This window comes from Bos grunniens, chromosome 4, assembly GCF_055505025.1.
Source record: "Bos grunniens cultivar Pamir isolate PY7600 chromosome 4, Bosgru_T2T1.0, whole genome shotgun sequence".
Classification (NCBI taxonomy): Eukaryota; Metazoa; Chordata; class Mammalia; order Artiodactyla; family Bovidae; genus Bos; species Bos grunniens.
This window is the reverse complement of record NC_141168.1, coordinates 43,460,971-43,476,957: the sequence shown is the minus strand read 5'-3', so window position 1 is coordinate 43,476,957 and position 15,987 is coordinate 43,460,971. Positions and strand designations below refer to the sequence as shown.

General features: G+C 50.9%; 1 protein-coding gene and 1 long non-coding RNA gene across 5 annotated transcripts in view; one reads left to right on the top strand and one right to left on the bottom strand.

Annotated features, from left to right (window-relative positions):
• Positions 1-5,314: 5,314 nt before the first annotated feature.
• On the top strand, positions 5,315-7,400 carry LOC147374009 (uncharacterized). Its single transcript, XR_015162330.1, has 2 exons — positions 5,315-5,506; positions 6,525-7,400. It is a non-coding gene; the product is annotated as an uncharacterized LOC147374009 (long non-coding RNA).
• OGDH (oxoglutarate dehydrogenase) overlaps positions 7,305-15,987 on the bottom strand; it is a 67,197-nt gene continuing 58,514 nt past the window's right edge. For all 4 annotated transcript variants that reach the window (XM_086396133.1, XM_086396135.1, XM_086396132.1 and 1 more), the window contains 11 exons: positions 15,659-15,761; positions 15,369-15,497; positions 14,885-15,035; positions 14,488-14,615; positions 14,143-14,321; positions 13,612-13,683; positions 12,813-12,941; positions 12,117-12,189; positions 8,814-8,977; positions 8,474-8,628; positions 7,305-8,383 (listed from right to left, as the gene is read on the bottom strand). In XM_086396133.1, the coding sequence (XP_086252259.1) occupies positions 8,263-8,383; positions 8,474-8,628; positions 8,814-8,977; positions 12,117-12,189; positions 12,813-12,941; positions 13,612-13,683; positions 14,143-14,321; positions 14,488-14,615; positions 14,885-15,035; positions 15,369-15,497; positions 15,659-15,761 (1,404 nt within the window). In that variant the 3' untranslated portion in view covers positions 7,305-8,262. The remainder of the gene's footprint in view (positions 8,384-8,473; positions 8,629-8,813; positions 8,978-12,116; positions 12,190-12,812; positions 12,942-13,611; positions 13,684-14,142; positions 14,322-14,487; positions 14,616-14,884; positions 15,036-15,368; positions 15,498-15,658; positions 15,762-15,987) is intronic.

Genomic DNA, 15,987 nt, shown 5'->3' with positions numbered 1-15,987 from the left:
TGAGATTGCATCCAAGTACTGCATTTTGAACTATCTTGTTGACCATGATGGCTAACTCCATTTCTTCTGAGGGATTCCTGCCCACAGTAGTAGCTATAATGGTCATCTGAGTTAAATTCACCAATTCCAGTCCTTAGTTCACTGATTCCTAGAATGTCGACGTTCACTCTTGCCATCTCCTGTTGGACCACTTCCAATTTGCCTTGATTCATGGACCTAACATTCCAGGTTCCTATGCAATATTGCTCTTTACAGCATTGGACCCTGCTTCTATCACCAGTCACATCCACAACTGGGTGTTGTTTTTGCTTTGGCTCCGTCTCTTCATTCTTTCTGGAGTTATTTCTCCACTGATCTCCTGTAGCATATTGGGCACCTACCGACCTGGGGAGTTCATCTTTCAGTGTCCTAACTTTTTACCTTTTCATACTGTTCATGGGGTTCTCAAGGAAAGAATACTGAAGTGGTTTGCCATTCCCTTCTCCAGTGGATCACATTCTGTCAGACCTCTCCACCATGACCTGTCCATCTGGGTGGCCTCACATGGCATGGCTTAGTTTCATTGAGTTAAACAAGGCTGTGGTCCATATGATCAGATTGGCTAGTTGTCTGTGATTGTGGTTTCAGTCTGTCTGCCCTCTGATGCCCTCCCCTCAGTGCCTACCATTTTACTTTGGTTCCTCTTACCTTGGACATGGGGTATCTCTTCACGGCTGCTCCAGCAAAGCATAGCTGCTGGTCCTGACCTTGGACATGGGGTAGCTCCTCTTGGCTGCTCCTGTGCAGCACAGCTGCCATCTAGTCAAGGCTATGGTTTTTCCAGTGGTCATGTATGGATGTGAGAGTTGGACTATAAAGAAAGCTGAGCAAAGAAGAATTGATGCTTTTGAACTGTGGTGTTGGAGAAGACTATTGAGAGTCCCTTGGACTGCAAGGAGATCCAACCAGTCCATCCTAAAGGAAATCAGTCCTGGGTGTTCACTGGACGGACTGATGTTGAAGCTGAAACTCCAATACTTTGGCCACCTGATGCGAAGAGCTGACTCATTTGAAAAGACCCTGATGCTGGGAAAGATTAAGGGCAGGAGGAAAAGGGGACGACAGAGGATGAGATGGTTGGATGGCATCATCGACTCAATGGACATGAGTTGGGGTAAACTCCAGGAGTTGGTGATGGACAGGGAGGCCTGGCATGCTGTGGTTCATGAGGTCACAAAGAGTCAGACTTGACTGAGCAACTGAACTGAACTGAACTGGAACTTCCATATTGGGAGCTTACCAAACTGGGGAGTTCATCTTTCAGTGTTATATCTTTTTGCCTTTTCATACTGTTCATGGGGTTCTCCAGGCAAGAATACTGAAACGGTTTGCCATTCCCTTCTCCACTGGACCATGTTTTGTCAGAACTTGCCACCATGACCCATCCGTCTTGGGTGGCCCTACATGGCATGGCTCATAGTTTCATTGATTAGACAAGGCTGTGGTTCATGTGATCAGTTTGACTGGTTTTCTGTGACTGTGGTTTTCATTTTGTCTGCCCTCTGAAGGATAAGGATAAGAGGCTTATGGAAGTTTCTTGATGGAAGAGACTGACTGTGGGGGAAACTGGGTCTTGTTCTGATGGCCATCCTCAGTAAATCTTTAATCAACTTTTCTGTAGATGGGCGGGGCTGTGTTCCCTCCCTGTTGTTTGACCTGAGACCCAACTATGGTGGAGGTAATGAAGATAATGGCGACCTCCTTCAAAGGTCCCGTGCACACACTGCCGCACTCAGTGCCCCCAACCCTGTAGTGGGTGACTGCTGACCCATGCCTCCACCAGAGACTCCTGGACACTCACGGGCAAGTCTGGGTCAGTCTCTTGTAGGGTCATTTCAGTATTCTTGCCTTGAGAACCCCATGAACAGTATAAAAAGGCAAATAGATATGACACTGAAAGATGAACTCCCCAGGTTGGTAGGTGCCCAATATACTACCAGAGAAGAGTGGAGAAATAACTCCAGAAAGAGTGAAGAGACAGAGCCAAAGCAAAAACAATGCCTAGTTGTGGATGTGACTGGCAATGGAAGTAATGTCTAATGCTGTAAAGAGCAATATTGCATAGGAACCTGGAATGTTAGGTCCACGAATCAAGTTAAATTGGAAGAGGTCAAACAGGAGATGCCAAGAGTGAACATCAACATTTTAGGATTCAGTGAACTAAAATGGACAGGAAAGGGCAAATTCAGTTCAGATGATCATTACTGTGGGCAAGAATCCCTTAGAAGAAATGGAGTAGCCCTCATTGTCAACAAAAGCACTTGAAATGAAGTACTTGGCATGCAATCTCAAAAAGGATAGAATGATCTCTGTTCGTTTCCAAGGCAAACCAGTCAATATCACAGTAATTGAAGTCTATGCCCCAATCACTAATGCTGAAGAAGCTGAACAGTTCCATGAAGACCTACAAGACCTTCTAGAACTAACACCCAGAAAAGGTGTCCTCTTCATCATAGCAAACTGGAATGCAAAAGTAGTAAGTCAAGAGATACCTGGAATAACAGGCAAATTTGGCCTTGGAGTACAAAATGAAGCAGGGCAAAGGTTAACAGAGTTTTGTCAACAGAATGCACTGGTCATAGCAAACACCCTCTTCCAACAACACAAGAGAAGACTACACATGGACATCACCAGATGGTCAATACTGAAATCAGATTGATTATATTCTTTGCAGCCAAAGATGGAGAAGCTCTATACAGTCAGCAAAAACAAGATGGGGAGCTAACTGTGGCTCAGATCATGAATTCCTTATTGCCAAATTCAGACTTAAATCGAAGAAAGTGGGGAAAACCACTAGACCATTCATGTACGACCTAAATCAAATCCTTTATGATTATACACTGAAAGTGACAAATAAATTCAAGGGATTAGATCTGATAGAGTGCCTGAAGAACTATCAATGGAGGTTTGTAACATTGTACAGGAAGTGGTTTTCCCTACTTTCTTCAATGTAAGTCTGAATTTGGCAATAAGGAGTTCAAGATCTGAGCCATAGTCAGCTCCTGGTCTTGAGAAAAGTAATGCTCAAAATTCTCCAAGCCAGGCTTCAACGTGAACCTTGAACTTCCAAATGTTCAAGCTGGATTTAGAGAAGGCAGAGGAAGCAGAGATCAAATTGCCAATATCTGTTGGATCATTGAAAAAGCAAGAGAGTTCCAGAAAAACATCTACTTCTGTTTTATTGACTAGGCTAAGGCCTTTGACTGTGTGGATAAAAACAAAATGGAAAATTCTTAAAGAGATGGGAATACTAGACCACCTTAACTGCCTCCTGAGAAAGCTGTATGCAGGTCACGAAGCCACAGTTAGAACCAGACATGGAACAACAGACTGGTTCCAAATTGGGAAAGGAGTACGTCAAGGCTGTATATTGTCACCCTGCTTACTTAATTTATATGCAGAGTACATCATAAGAAATGCTGGGCTGGATGAAGCACAAGCTGGAATCAAGATTGCTGGGAGAAATATCAATAACCTCAGATATGCAGATGACATCACCCTTATGGCAGAAAGCGAAGAAGAACTAAAGAGCCTCTTGATCAAAGTGGAAGAGGGGAGTGAAAAAGCTGCTTTTAAACTCAACATTCAAAAAATGAAGATCATGGAATCTGGTCACATCACTTCATGGCAGATAGATGAGGAAACAATGGAAACCATGACAGACTTTATTTTGGGGGGGCTCCAAAATCACTGCCAATGGTGATTGCACCCATGAGATTAAAAGACACTTGCTCCTTGGAAGAAAAGCTATGACCAACCTAGACAGCATATTAAAAAACAGAGACATTACTTTGCCAACAAAGATCCATCTAGTCAAAGCTATGGTTTTTCCAGTGGTCATGTATAGATGTGAGAGTTGGACCATAAAGAAAGCTGAGCGCTGAGGAATTGATGCTTTTGAACTGTGGTATTAGAGAAGACTCTTGAGAATCCCTTGGACTGCAAGGAGATCAAATCAGTCAGTCCTAAAGGAAATCAGTTCTGAATATTCATTGAAAGGACTGATGCTGAAGTTAAAGCTCCAATGCTTTGGCCACCTAATGTGAAGTGCTGACTCCTTAGAAAAGACTAATGCTGGGAAAGATTGAAGGCCGGAAGATAAGGGGATGACAGAGGATGAGATGGTTGGATGGCATCACCAACTCGATGGACATGAGTTTGAGTAAACTCTGGGAGTTGGTGATGGACAGGGAAGCCTGGCGTGCTCCAGTCCATGGGGTGGCAAAGAGTTGGACACTAAGCGACTGAACAACAACAACATGCATGTCCATAAAAGGGCTTGGGCAGTGGACAGAGTCCAGGCTTTAGTTGGTTGAACGCATGGGGGTCAGAGCCCATTCAATCCTTGGGTGGAAAGATCCCCCGGAGAAGGGAGTGGCAATCCACTCCAGTATTCTTGCCTGGAAAATCCCATGGCTACACAGTCCACGAGGTCACAAAGAGTCAGACAGGACTGAAGAATTAACACACACACATGGAGTCAGAAAAGGTCAACATTATCATCATTATCATCAACCGCAGGTTCCAGTTGATCTGATAGTTGAATGCCTGAGGCGGGCTTAAATTCTGCAAAACAGCTCAGGAAAGTGCTTCCCAGTCTTTACCAAAGAACTAGAACTGGAAGTCTTTACAAGTGACCTGTTATCTTAGCTATTGTTACTTCTCTTGCCTGATAACCATCGATCTTTTTCCCCCTTGAAGTGAAGTGAAGTCGCTCAGTCGTGTCCGATTCCTTGCGACCCCACGGACTGTAGCCTACCAGGCTCTTCCGTCCATGGGATTTTCCAGGCAAGAATACTGGAGTGGGTTGTTCAAGGGCAAGCACCGTAACCAAGCTTACGTCACAAAATGGCTTCTCTTAGGGATTTCTCTGGTGGTCCAGAGGCAAACATTCCACTCTCCCAATACAGGGGGCCTGGGTTTGATCCCTGGTCGGGGAACTAGATCCCACATGCTAGAACTAAGAATTAGCATGCTGTGACTAAAAGATCTGTGTGCTGATACTAAGACCCGGTGTAGCCAAAGAAAACCGGTTTTAAAAAAAATAGCTTCTCTTATGCCAAGAAACCTATGCCTGGTTCATTTTTCTCTGGGGACCCCCTATCTTATCTGCTGACAGTAGTACCTGCTTCTTGTCCTTGGATGTAGCTCCATACGGTAGGCAAAATGGAAGCCCCCCCAAAACACGTCCACATCCTAGTCCCTTGAATATCTATCACCTCATATGGCAAAGGGTGTGAGTTATGAGAGGATGAGTTTATCCTGCATTCTTCAGGTGGACACTGAAAACATCAGAGAAAGGCTAGGTGAGCTTAGAGATGGAGACACAGACAGAAATGTGACCACAGAGCTGAGATAGCAGTCGTGAGGCCACCAGCCTGGGAATGGGAAGATTCCTTGGAGCCTGCAGAGGGAGCATGGCCCTGTCAACACCTCACTTTCAGAGACTGGCCTCCAGACTGACAGCGTGAGTTCCTATGGTCCCCCACCCCCACCTCCGGTTTGTGGTACTGATTTGTTATGACAGTCACTGGAAACTCAGATGCTCCTGCACGGCTTCTCTGGTTCTTGAAAGGTCCATCAGCACCTCCCAATGAAACCGTTCACCTCACCTTGAGACTCTAACCCACATGGCTGGGACTTGAACCCCTTGGCTCCTCCTTGGCTCAGGCCCACCTGTCCTGGGTGCCCCTCCCAGGGACAGCCCCTCCTGCCAGGCATGCTGACCCTCTTCCGATACTTTCACAGGTGCAGATGGGAGATGGGCCTTTATATCCAGAAAGGCCAGGAATCTGCATCAAGTGGCCCAGGCACACTCTCAGGCACACACACGCTTATGCACACACACACACACATAGAGGCACGTCAGACACATACACGTGTGCACACACTGACATGCACACTTGTGCATGCACCTGCACACTGGTCCAGGTCCCCTCAAAATCCTGTGTAAGGTCACAGGCTGCTCTCCTAGACTGTGAGGTTCCTTCCTTTCCACCATTGCTCTGATTTTAGGAAAGAGGCAACTGGTGACTGAAGCAGAACAGAGCTGACCAGAGTAGTCTCTGCCCAGTGTGTGGCCCAGCATGGTCTGATTATGCCTCATCTTTCAGAGCCTCAGGTCTGCTCTCCCTGGATGTGGGCAGGGCTGCAAACCCCCTCGGACCATGGGAGTGGGAGAGACCTGCTGAGTCCCTTTCCCCATTCCTATGGCCCCAGCCCTGAAAGAAGGGCCCATGGTGGTGGCTCCCTCAGAAGCCCCCCTACCGGAAGTAACCATACCCCTTGGGCTCTTGGCTCCCCTGCACCCCCTGACCAGACTGGAAGCAGCAAGATGTGAGGGCCCAGCTTCCATCTTGTGTCTTAGCTCTATGTGCTCTGGACTGGACTCTAACTCCCCAGAGTTCAGGACAGCTGCCCCCTCAGAGCGCTGGGAGTCTCTCCAGGAAAGGGGCTCCTGAGCTATTTGTTTTTGTCTCTTTTAGCTCTAACCTGCCTGGCTGACCACATCAGATGGATGGGGTGCTGGTTTTGAAGCCCACAGGGACAGCTGTCCCATCTCCCACTCCCTCCCCACCACCCGCCTGAGACAATGGCAGGTTGGGAGGACCCTTGGGCAACCCCTGGACAAAATGAAGACATTCTGAAAAGGCTTCAAGGACAAGGGACCCTGGTGTGGTCCAGAAGACTGGGTGAACATCAGGGGGCCCCATGATGGAAGTTACCCTTATGTCCACACCCAGGCCTTCCCCTGAGCCTTCCTTCAGTGTTGAGACCTGTCTACCCTCCAGGGAACCAAGGCCGGCATGGTGTGGGTTCAAGGCAGTGGGGCTCTTGTCAAAAGGGGACAGGGCCTTGTGAAGGCTCGGCTGGTATGATGGCTCCCCTCCCGAGGTCCGATGAGTGGCTTGGGCTCCTGAAGGGTGCTAACAGTGTCCTAGGGTGAGCCCACCATGCACGCTGGCTCAGATGGCTGAGTACTTTTTTTAGGTGGAGTGTGCTGGGGGACTAGGAGCAGGGCACACTCAGAAATAAGGGTGCATCAGACACTATCTGCAACAATAAGGATGGAGAGGCCAGGTGAGGAGGAGGATGGTGGCCAATCACCTGGTGCTGCTGGCAACCAGAGGGAGGTGGTCAGGAGGGGGGAGGTCCACCTGAGCCCGGCAGGGAGGAGAGCCGCTTCCCAGGCAGGGCAGAGATGCTGCGGTAGCCTTTTCTTTGGAGGAGACGGCGAAGCAGAAAGAATGACACCATACACAGGCTCAGGGAGAACTCAGATTTTATGGGTCAAGCCAAATGCAATGCAAAATTGTTCGGTTACTTTTTTTAACCAAAATAAATAAATCAGATTTGTCCCTGTGACGGGTCAGGGGAGCTGGCCCCTTGGCCTTGTGCTGCCCCTCGCTCCTGCCCCTCCTCTCCCCCGACCAGCTTTGGCACAGCAGAGAGAAGAATGCTTCGGAGTCTCCATCGCGTTGAAGGGAAGAGGAAAGGAGGTGGCTTGGAAGTGAAGGGAAGGACCAGAGGAGCAGCCGGCGCCCCGGCCCTGAGCGGCACTTCCTGGCCACACCCAGCCCCAGGTGGTGGAGTGTGCACGGCCCCGCACAGGGCCGGGACCCTCTGGAGCGGTGGAAGTGGTCGCTGCAGAGTGGACCCTCCCGCTCTGTGCCAGGTCAGTCTCGGGCCACCTCCCAGCAGCCGTCCTGCAGCAGTGCCCTTGGTCCACCGCATGGTGAGGGTCCTGCCAGAGCCCACCCACCCCACAAACCCTCAGACACCGACGACTCCTGCGAGGCCTTGGGGGCTCAGCTTGGGGAGAGGAGGCCACCCTTGTCCAGGTGCGGGAACCCCTTGCTGGGTGACCAGGACTGCTGGCACAGGGGGATGCTGCATGAGGCCGGTCCTGTGGGGTGAGCTGGGGGGACGGGGTGGGGGCAGATCTTCCCTCCCAGGACACCTGCAGGGGCTCCCTCTCCTCCTCCCGCTCCCCACTGTCTCCATGAAGGCTGTTCAGCTGGACAGAAGCTGTAGCGCCCGGGGGGGCATCTGGCTTGGGGGGCAGCCAAGCACAGGAGGGGCAAACAGCCTAGTTCCTAAGTGAGCACGGGGTGCGTGCGGTATGGACGGGCAGAGGTGCGGGCAGTGCGGAGGCACGATGCTTTAGTTGGAAGCGAGGGGCAGTCGTGAGGTGCAGGGCGGCCCAAGCAGCCCAGGCGGCATCTACGAGAAGTTCTTGAAGGCGTCCAGGTCGAAGGCTGTGTCCAGGAGGCGCTGCAGCTCCGTGAGGTGGGTCTTCTTGTTGCCGGTGGCTGGAGCTGCTGCTGGGTCCCGGCCAGCATACCTGAGGGCGGTGACAGTGAGCGTTGAGGGCCACTGAGGGGACCGGGGCTCGTTACCCTCCCCGGCCCCAGCTGACTGCCCGCGTCCTTACCACACAGGCTTGGCGCGGCTGATGGTGGTTCGCAGCCTGGGCTTCACGTAGTCGTAGTAGCCTTGGTTCTTGTGCTCCTCCTGGCACCAGGCCAGCTCAGCGTTGGGGTACTTCTGGACCTCCTGCAGCAGGAGGTCGAAGGGGAAAGGCGACAGCTGGGGGGAGAGAGAGAAGCTACTGTCAGGAGAAGATGCTCAGAGTAATGGGCAAGGCTGGTGTCCCCAGCAGGGAGCTCAGTGACCCCTAAAAGACGTCCGTGCCAGAAACTCTGGGAAAGCTTGAGGGCCCAATCACTGGGAGGAGGACCGCCAGCACTGGTCTGGGAACCACACGCCCTCACCTGCTCGATCCTGGTGATGGCCACCTGCTCCACCATGTCCCGCGCTTTGCGCTCTCGGGTGAGGTCATAGTACACCTTGCCAGTACAGAAGAGAAGTCTCTTGACGTTTCCTGGGTTCTGTGCTGCAGGGCCATCTTCTGGGATCACCCGCTGGAAGTGGGTTCCTACAAGAGAATCCCCATGGCCAGGGGGTTTGCTCAGGACTTGGCGGAGGGTGTCTAGGGCCTTCCCTCTGTGAGGTGGGGCTGTACCATGGCTGACACCAGAACACACGGTTTCTGAGGGTTAGGACACTACTCCTCCCACCAGCCTGTGATGTCCTTGAATTAATCCACACTGAGAGAGCCTAACAGGCACGGTAGCCTAACAGCCTTGGAGAGCAAGTGACATCGGTTCATTCTTCAGAACGATCTGCCTCAGACATGGGGGACAGCTAGGACTGGTAGAGCACCCCACGACCGCTCTGCTCAGACTCCTCCTGAGTTTACAAATACCAAAACTTTCCGAACAAATATTCAGATACTCATGGCCTGAACCATCCCTCTGGGAACAAGGCTGACTTCAGAAAGCTGCATTCAAAATGAGGGGTTCACTGAGTGACACATACGCGGCACACGACATGCTCACATTCACGCCACACACGCAAACGCTAGGATTAGAAGGAAACTACCTTCACACACAAAAAGGCCAGACATGAGACACCCACTGTGAACATCATACTCATCTGCAAAAGATTGAAAGCATTTGCTCTAAGATCAAAACAAGCCAAGAATGTCCGTTCTCACCACTTCTATTCAACATAACACTGGAATTCTAGCCAGGGCAATTAGGCAAGGAAAAGAAATAAAAGGTATCTAAATTGTAAAGGAATAAGTAAAATCATCTGTTTGTTTTATATGTAGAAACCCCTAAAGATTACACACACACACACACACACACACACACACACACACACACACAAACTTGTTAAAACTAGTAAATGAATTCAGCAAAATTACAGGATAGAAAATTAACACTCAGAATTTAGTTTTATTTCTATGAACAATCTGAAAGTAAAAAAAAAATCCTATTTTAAACAGCATCAAATAAGTAAAATCACTTAGAAATAAACTTAACCAAGAAAATGAAAAACTTGTACACTGAAAACTATAGAACATTACTGAAAGAAATTAAAGATACCAATAAATGGAAAGTCATTTGTGTTCATGGACTGGGAGACTTAACACTGTCACGATGTTAATTCGACCAAAGCAATCTACAGATTCACAATCCTTATCAAAATCCCAAGGACATGGACATTTTTTTTGCAGAAATAAAATCCATCCTAAGATTCATGGTATCCCAAAGGATTCTAAACAGTCAAAACTATCTTGAAAAAGAAAAACAAAGTTGGAGGACTCATGTTTCCTGATTTCAAAACTTATTACAAGGCTACAATATCAGAGCATGGTATTGGCACAAAGACAGACATACAGACCAGTGGAAGAGAACAGAGATCAGAAATAAAGCTTCACGTCTGTGGTCAGATGATTTTGCCAAGAGAAGCAGTAACATCCAATGGGGAAAGGACAGTCTCTTCAACAAATGGTGCTGGGAAAACTGGATACCCATATGCAAATGAAGGTAGGCCCTTACACCACACAGAACACTGACTCAAAATGGATTAAAGGCAGACCAAGAGCTGAAATTACAAAACATAAACACTGAATTTGACAAGGATTTCTTAGATGTGACTTCAAAGGCACAGGCAGCATAAGAAAAAAATAGAAAAAGTGGACTTTATGAAAATTAAAAAAATTTGTACATCAGAAGACAACATAGATGGAAGAAAATAGCTGCAAGTCATATATCTGATAAGGCATCTATATTCAGTAAATGGAGAGAAATCACACAACTCAACAACAAAATAAGCAACCCAATTAAAAAATGGGCAAGGATGTATGACATTTCTCCAAAGACAACATACAGATGGCCAGCAAGCACATAAAAAGATGCTCAACATCACTAATCATTAGGGAAATGAAAATCAAAATTGCAGTGAGATATTACTTCACGGTCATGAGGATGGCTATTGCAAAACAAAGAAACAGAAAACAGTACTACTGCTGGCAAGCCATGTGGAGAAACTGGAACCTTGTGCGCTCTTGGGAACCGCTATGGAAAACAGCACGTTACACTAAAGAGTCACCATGTGACCCAGCAATTCTGCCTCTTGGTATACATCCAAGGTCTTGAAGAGAGACTGGTACACCCATGTTCATAGCAGCATCATTCCCAATAGCTAAAATGTGGAGGCAACCCAGGTGTCCACTGACAGATGAACAAACAAAAAGTGTATATACCATATGCATACAGCAGAATACTAGTCAGCTTTAAAAAAGAAGGATATTCTGACACATGTTACAACATGGATGAACTCTGAGGATATCATAAGCTAGTCACATAAAGACAAATATTATACAATTCCACTTATATGCAGTTCCTAGAGGAGTCAAACCTATAGAGAGAGAAGGCAGGATGGTGGGCGCCAGCGGCTGGGGGAGAAGGGGTGATGGGGGAGTTGCCTTTCTTCAACCGGGGATCAAACCCGTGCCTCGTGCAGTGGAAGTGCTGCATCTTAACCACTGGACTACCAAGGAAGTCCGGTGAATGTGTTTATTAATGCCACTGAACTGTACACTTAAAAGTGGCTAAGATGGTAAATTTTATATAATGCATATTTCACCATAATAATAATAAAAGGGAAAAAAAACAAAGACAGGATTTACCGTGAAAGAAAACTAAAGGGGGCTCCACGGCTGGCAGCAAGTGGGGATGTGCAGGGCTGCTGCGTGCTGCCAGCCGCCTCTGTCTGCTGTCCAGGTGAAAGAAATTGCAATGCTGTGGGCCTCACCTCACACCACTGAGCTGGGTGTTATGCGGCAGGCCCTACCCACCCAGTGCCTTTCCTCTGTCCCTGGCTGCTGTCAGCCCCCAGGAGCAGTGCTCGGGCAGCAGGGTGCACTCTAACCTCGGACTCATTTCACTGCCTCTAAGAGAGTCCTAGGGATGCACCCAGCAAAGGCTGTGGACCCTGGTGGGACAAGAGAAGACACGCTGTTGGACCAATCTGCACACAAGCTCTGACACCCTGGCTGTCGTGTTCTGTCCTGGCTGTCGTATTGGTCGTTTGACCAATAACACCCTGGTTATTGGTCTTTACCCAATAACCAAAAATGTGGCAAGGACCACAGTGAGACTGACAAGCCCCCTACACAGCAGCAGTTAAGACCCCCTCCAAATGCCCAGCCCCCTGACGCCTACCTGGAAGCATCTCGTCAAAGTTGGACCTGGCTTCGGGATGCCGCAGCAGGGACTTTGGGGTGAAGATGATTAACTGAAAGACAGAAGCACAGGCTCATGACAGACCAGGTTCTAAGTATTCCAGAAGGAGGGCAGTAAGGGGCTGCCCAGGCCTGTCTTCAGAACAGGCCCTCCTGCTGCCCTCCTGGCTCTATAATCAGGAGGAGCACAGGTCTGAGGTGAAAAGAGCAAACAGGATGATGCTGTTTGCCCCTGGGCTCTCTTCCTCTGCCCTGAGATGCTGGGCTCTGCTCAGCTAGGCACCCTCTCCTCCAGGGCCCGCCCTAGTCTGCTCAGAACCCTTGGCACCACTACCCTCTACCTGGGAAGGACACCTGAGCCTTTCCTGGGCATCCCTGCCTGTGGCCAGGGCTGCCCTGCTCCATGGGCCTGCCTGGCCCTGCACGGTGACTGGCAGCAGCAGGAGGCATTCTCCCCTTGGACCCTTCACACACACTCCCACTCACCCTTCAACACCCTGCCAAGGAGCTTGCCTCCTGAGGACCCTCTGTTCCTTCAGCCCCCGAGGGGGCTCACCTCTCCTCCAAGCTCAACACACCACCTACAACCCCCCGCTCACATGTCCATCCTCCCATTGGGCTGGGGCCCTGGAGTCCTCAGGCCAGGCCTCTCTGAGCAGGGATACCCTCAACTGACCGGCTTCCGGAAGGGCAGGAGAATCTGGCGACGTAGCACGTGGAAGAAGTTGCCAGGGGTGGAGCAGTTGACGACAACCCAGTTGCAATCATACAGCTGATTTATGTCAAAGTTGGCTTCCTTAAGGTCCTATAGCAAAGAGGGAAAAGGCCAGAGGCCCAGTGGCTCTAAGCACCCTGCTGTGGGAGGCACTGAGGCAGACAGCTTCAGAAGGCCCCGGGTCCCAGCCTCAGGCACCTCAGCTCCCTATGAGATGCACACAAAGGGGACACTGACGGAGCTCAGCCAGCCAGCTCTAAGCTCTGAATGGAATTCTCAGTCCCACATTTATCCCTATGTCTCTGAAAACTACTGCCTGGCCTAGGACAGACACAGGGTCTAGCTAAAACCAATTCAGACTTTCCTTAGAAACTGACTCCCAGTAATTTCCTCTCAGCTCTTGGAGTTTCACTAAAATCACCCCAGAGTTCTTTCCTCTAAAATGTTTGCCTAGGGAACTCCCTGGCGGTCTAGTGGTTAGGACTCTGAGCTGTCACTCCTGAGCGCACAGGTTCAATCCCAGGCCAGGGAACTAAGATCCTGAAAGCTGCAATAAATAACTTGCCTGAATCAAAACACAGACAGTACTACTCCTAAAAGCTTCTGCTGCAGGAAGCAGTCTGGTAGTATCTTCTATGCTCTGAAGAGGCCTCTCGTTTCCAGGACACAAGCAGGCTTGGGCCCACCTGTGACTCCTGAGAGGGACAGAGCACTGGTACCTTCAGAGGCGCCCACAGACGCCCAGGTGGTGGCTACTTACCGGCAGGACGTCTGGATCATCATTGCACATCTGCAGGAACCTCTCTGGCCTGGCGGAGGAATGTTCTGGGCCCTGGAACCAGACACACAAGTTACAGATGAGGAGCTTCCCCCATTCTGACAGCTGCATTCAGTACTTCTCTTCCTTAACCAACTTTCTCATTTCTGGTCTGAAAAACACCAAGTTATCTCTTTCCTGCCAATAGTTTAATTCCTTCTTCTGCCTATGGAGTGGAGGGGAAGTTTCCACATCAGGACAGGGCCCAGTACTCCTGGCTCCTCATGGCTTCCAAATCGGAGTGTTAAGAAAACCCCTCACAGGGCCTGGGGGAGGAGGGAGGGAGAGCACAGGGACTGCCTGAACCCAAGAGGCCCAGCCACACCCCCACTTCTTACCCAGAACAGAGCAGGGCCTGCCTCTTGCCTCCAAGGCAGGTGGGAAACACCAGCAGAGCCTGCACCTGCCAGTCTCGGGACCAGGGTCCCAGGCAGGCCCTTCCTAGGTCTGCCAGGGAAGGGGTAGGGGGCTCACCATGCCCTCCATGCCATGGGGCAGCAGCAGCACAATGCCGTTCTGCCGCACCCACTTGGCTTGTCCTGGGCAGATGAACTGGTCGATGATGCACTGGGCCGTGTTATGGAAGTCACCAAACTGGGCCTCCCAGAGGACCAGGGCGTTAGGACTGGCCATTGCAAAACCCAGCTCGAAGCCTGCAGAGTAGGAGGAAGGGAGGAGACCAGACAGCAGTCAGCTGGTGGGTGGGAAGGGGAGGTGGGGAGGAGGGGGTGAAAAGGGAAGAAGGGGTGGTCGGGGAAGCAGTGGGGAGAGGGTGGCTGGGGAGGAAAGGGAGGTGGGCCTTGCAGGCCCAGTGCTCACCCAGGACCCCGTACTCGGACAGTGAGCTGTTGCACACGGTGTAGGGGGCCTGGTTGGGCCAGAGGTGGTTCATGGGGATGCAGGTTCTCTTGTCCACGTTCTGGTCATGCAGGACGTGGTGGCGATGGCTGCGGCAGAACAGCACAGATTAGCAGGCAGGACCCAGCCCTGCACGCAGCTCAGACTAGACTCCATGCACAGCCGCTGCTGGGGGCACAGAGCCTGGTTCTTAACAGAAGCATCTGATCAGAGCAGGAATAGGGTGCTTCTGGGCCTGAGACAATGGGATCTAATGACTGCTTCCTGGCAGTGATTTTCTTCTGGAAGACAAACACCACAGCCCTTCTTTTGTGTCTCCTCCACTCTGAAGGGCCCACAAGAACACCAAGGCCATTACCTAAAAGTGCCCCGCTCCACATCCTGGCCGCTCAGCCGGATATGGATGCCCTCCTTCAGTAGGGAGCCAAAAGCCATGTACTCCGCCAGAGCCCAGTCCACAGTCCTGTTCTTCACCAGCTCCCCACGGGTCTTCAGGATCCGGCTCAGCCCTGCAGAGGCAGACGGTGTTCACCAGCCGCCCCGAACACTCTCTTAGGACAAGAGCTCCCTACAGCCCCAGCTTCTGGGGTCCAGAGTTGCCAGAGGAGTGGTGTCTGGACCAGGGAGGCTGTGACATCCTGTGCCTTCATCCACCGCTCTGCTGGCTGAGGACCGCGCCGGGGCAGGGGTGAGGTGACAGGGCTACTCTCATCCCACCACCTTGCTCGGCCTTGAACGAGGCAGGAACCTGAGCCAGGTGGGGACCAGTCTTAGGCCAGAGGGGAGTCGGCACTACTTCGGAAGGCCCGGGTGGTGGCAGAGGTGGGGCAGGGCACCCTCACCTCCATGAATGGTGAAATCCTCCACAGGCACGGAGCTGGCCACGTTCCCAATGTGTGTGAGAATGTCCTCCGTCAGGCCCGTGGAGGGGCAGGTCATGCTCCTCGGCTGCCCGTCCAGGGTGAAGAAGCCTGGGACAGAAAGGGCAGGCTGACATAGGAACTGTGGACATGTGAAATGCTGCTGAGAGGTGGCCGAGATCTTCTTCCCTTGAGAATGGCAGTCGGGAGTCCAATTCTGGGACCCATGGGGTGTGGGCGGAAGAGGTTCACCGGTGGCATGCCTCACTCACCAGGCCAGGGGGAGTCCAGCCAGTGCTTGATGTGCAAGATCTTTTCGTCCTTGGACCTGGCGAAGGCCTCCTCACAGATCTTGTCATATTTGGAGATCTCCTCCTAGAGGATTGGGCACAACGCAGCTGTCAGGGCTGCTGTGCACAGGGCATGCCGGGCACCCAGCCAGCACACACCGAGCCAGCACACACTGGCACTTTCCCAGTGTGGAGTCCCTCAGACCCCACGGGCCCCCGGGTTCTCCTCCCAACACGCATCACCTCTGGGAGATCTGTGGGAAGCCTAGTACAGTGTTTCCGTCCCAACGGCTTCTTCTCCACTGCAGACT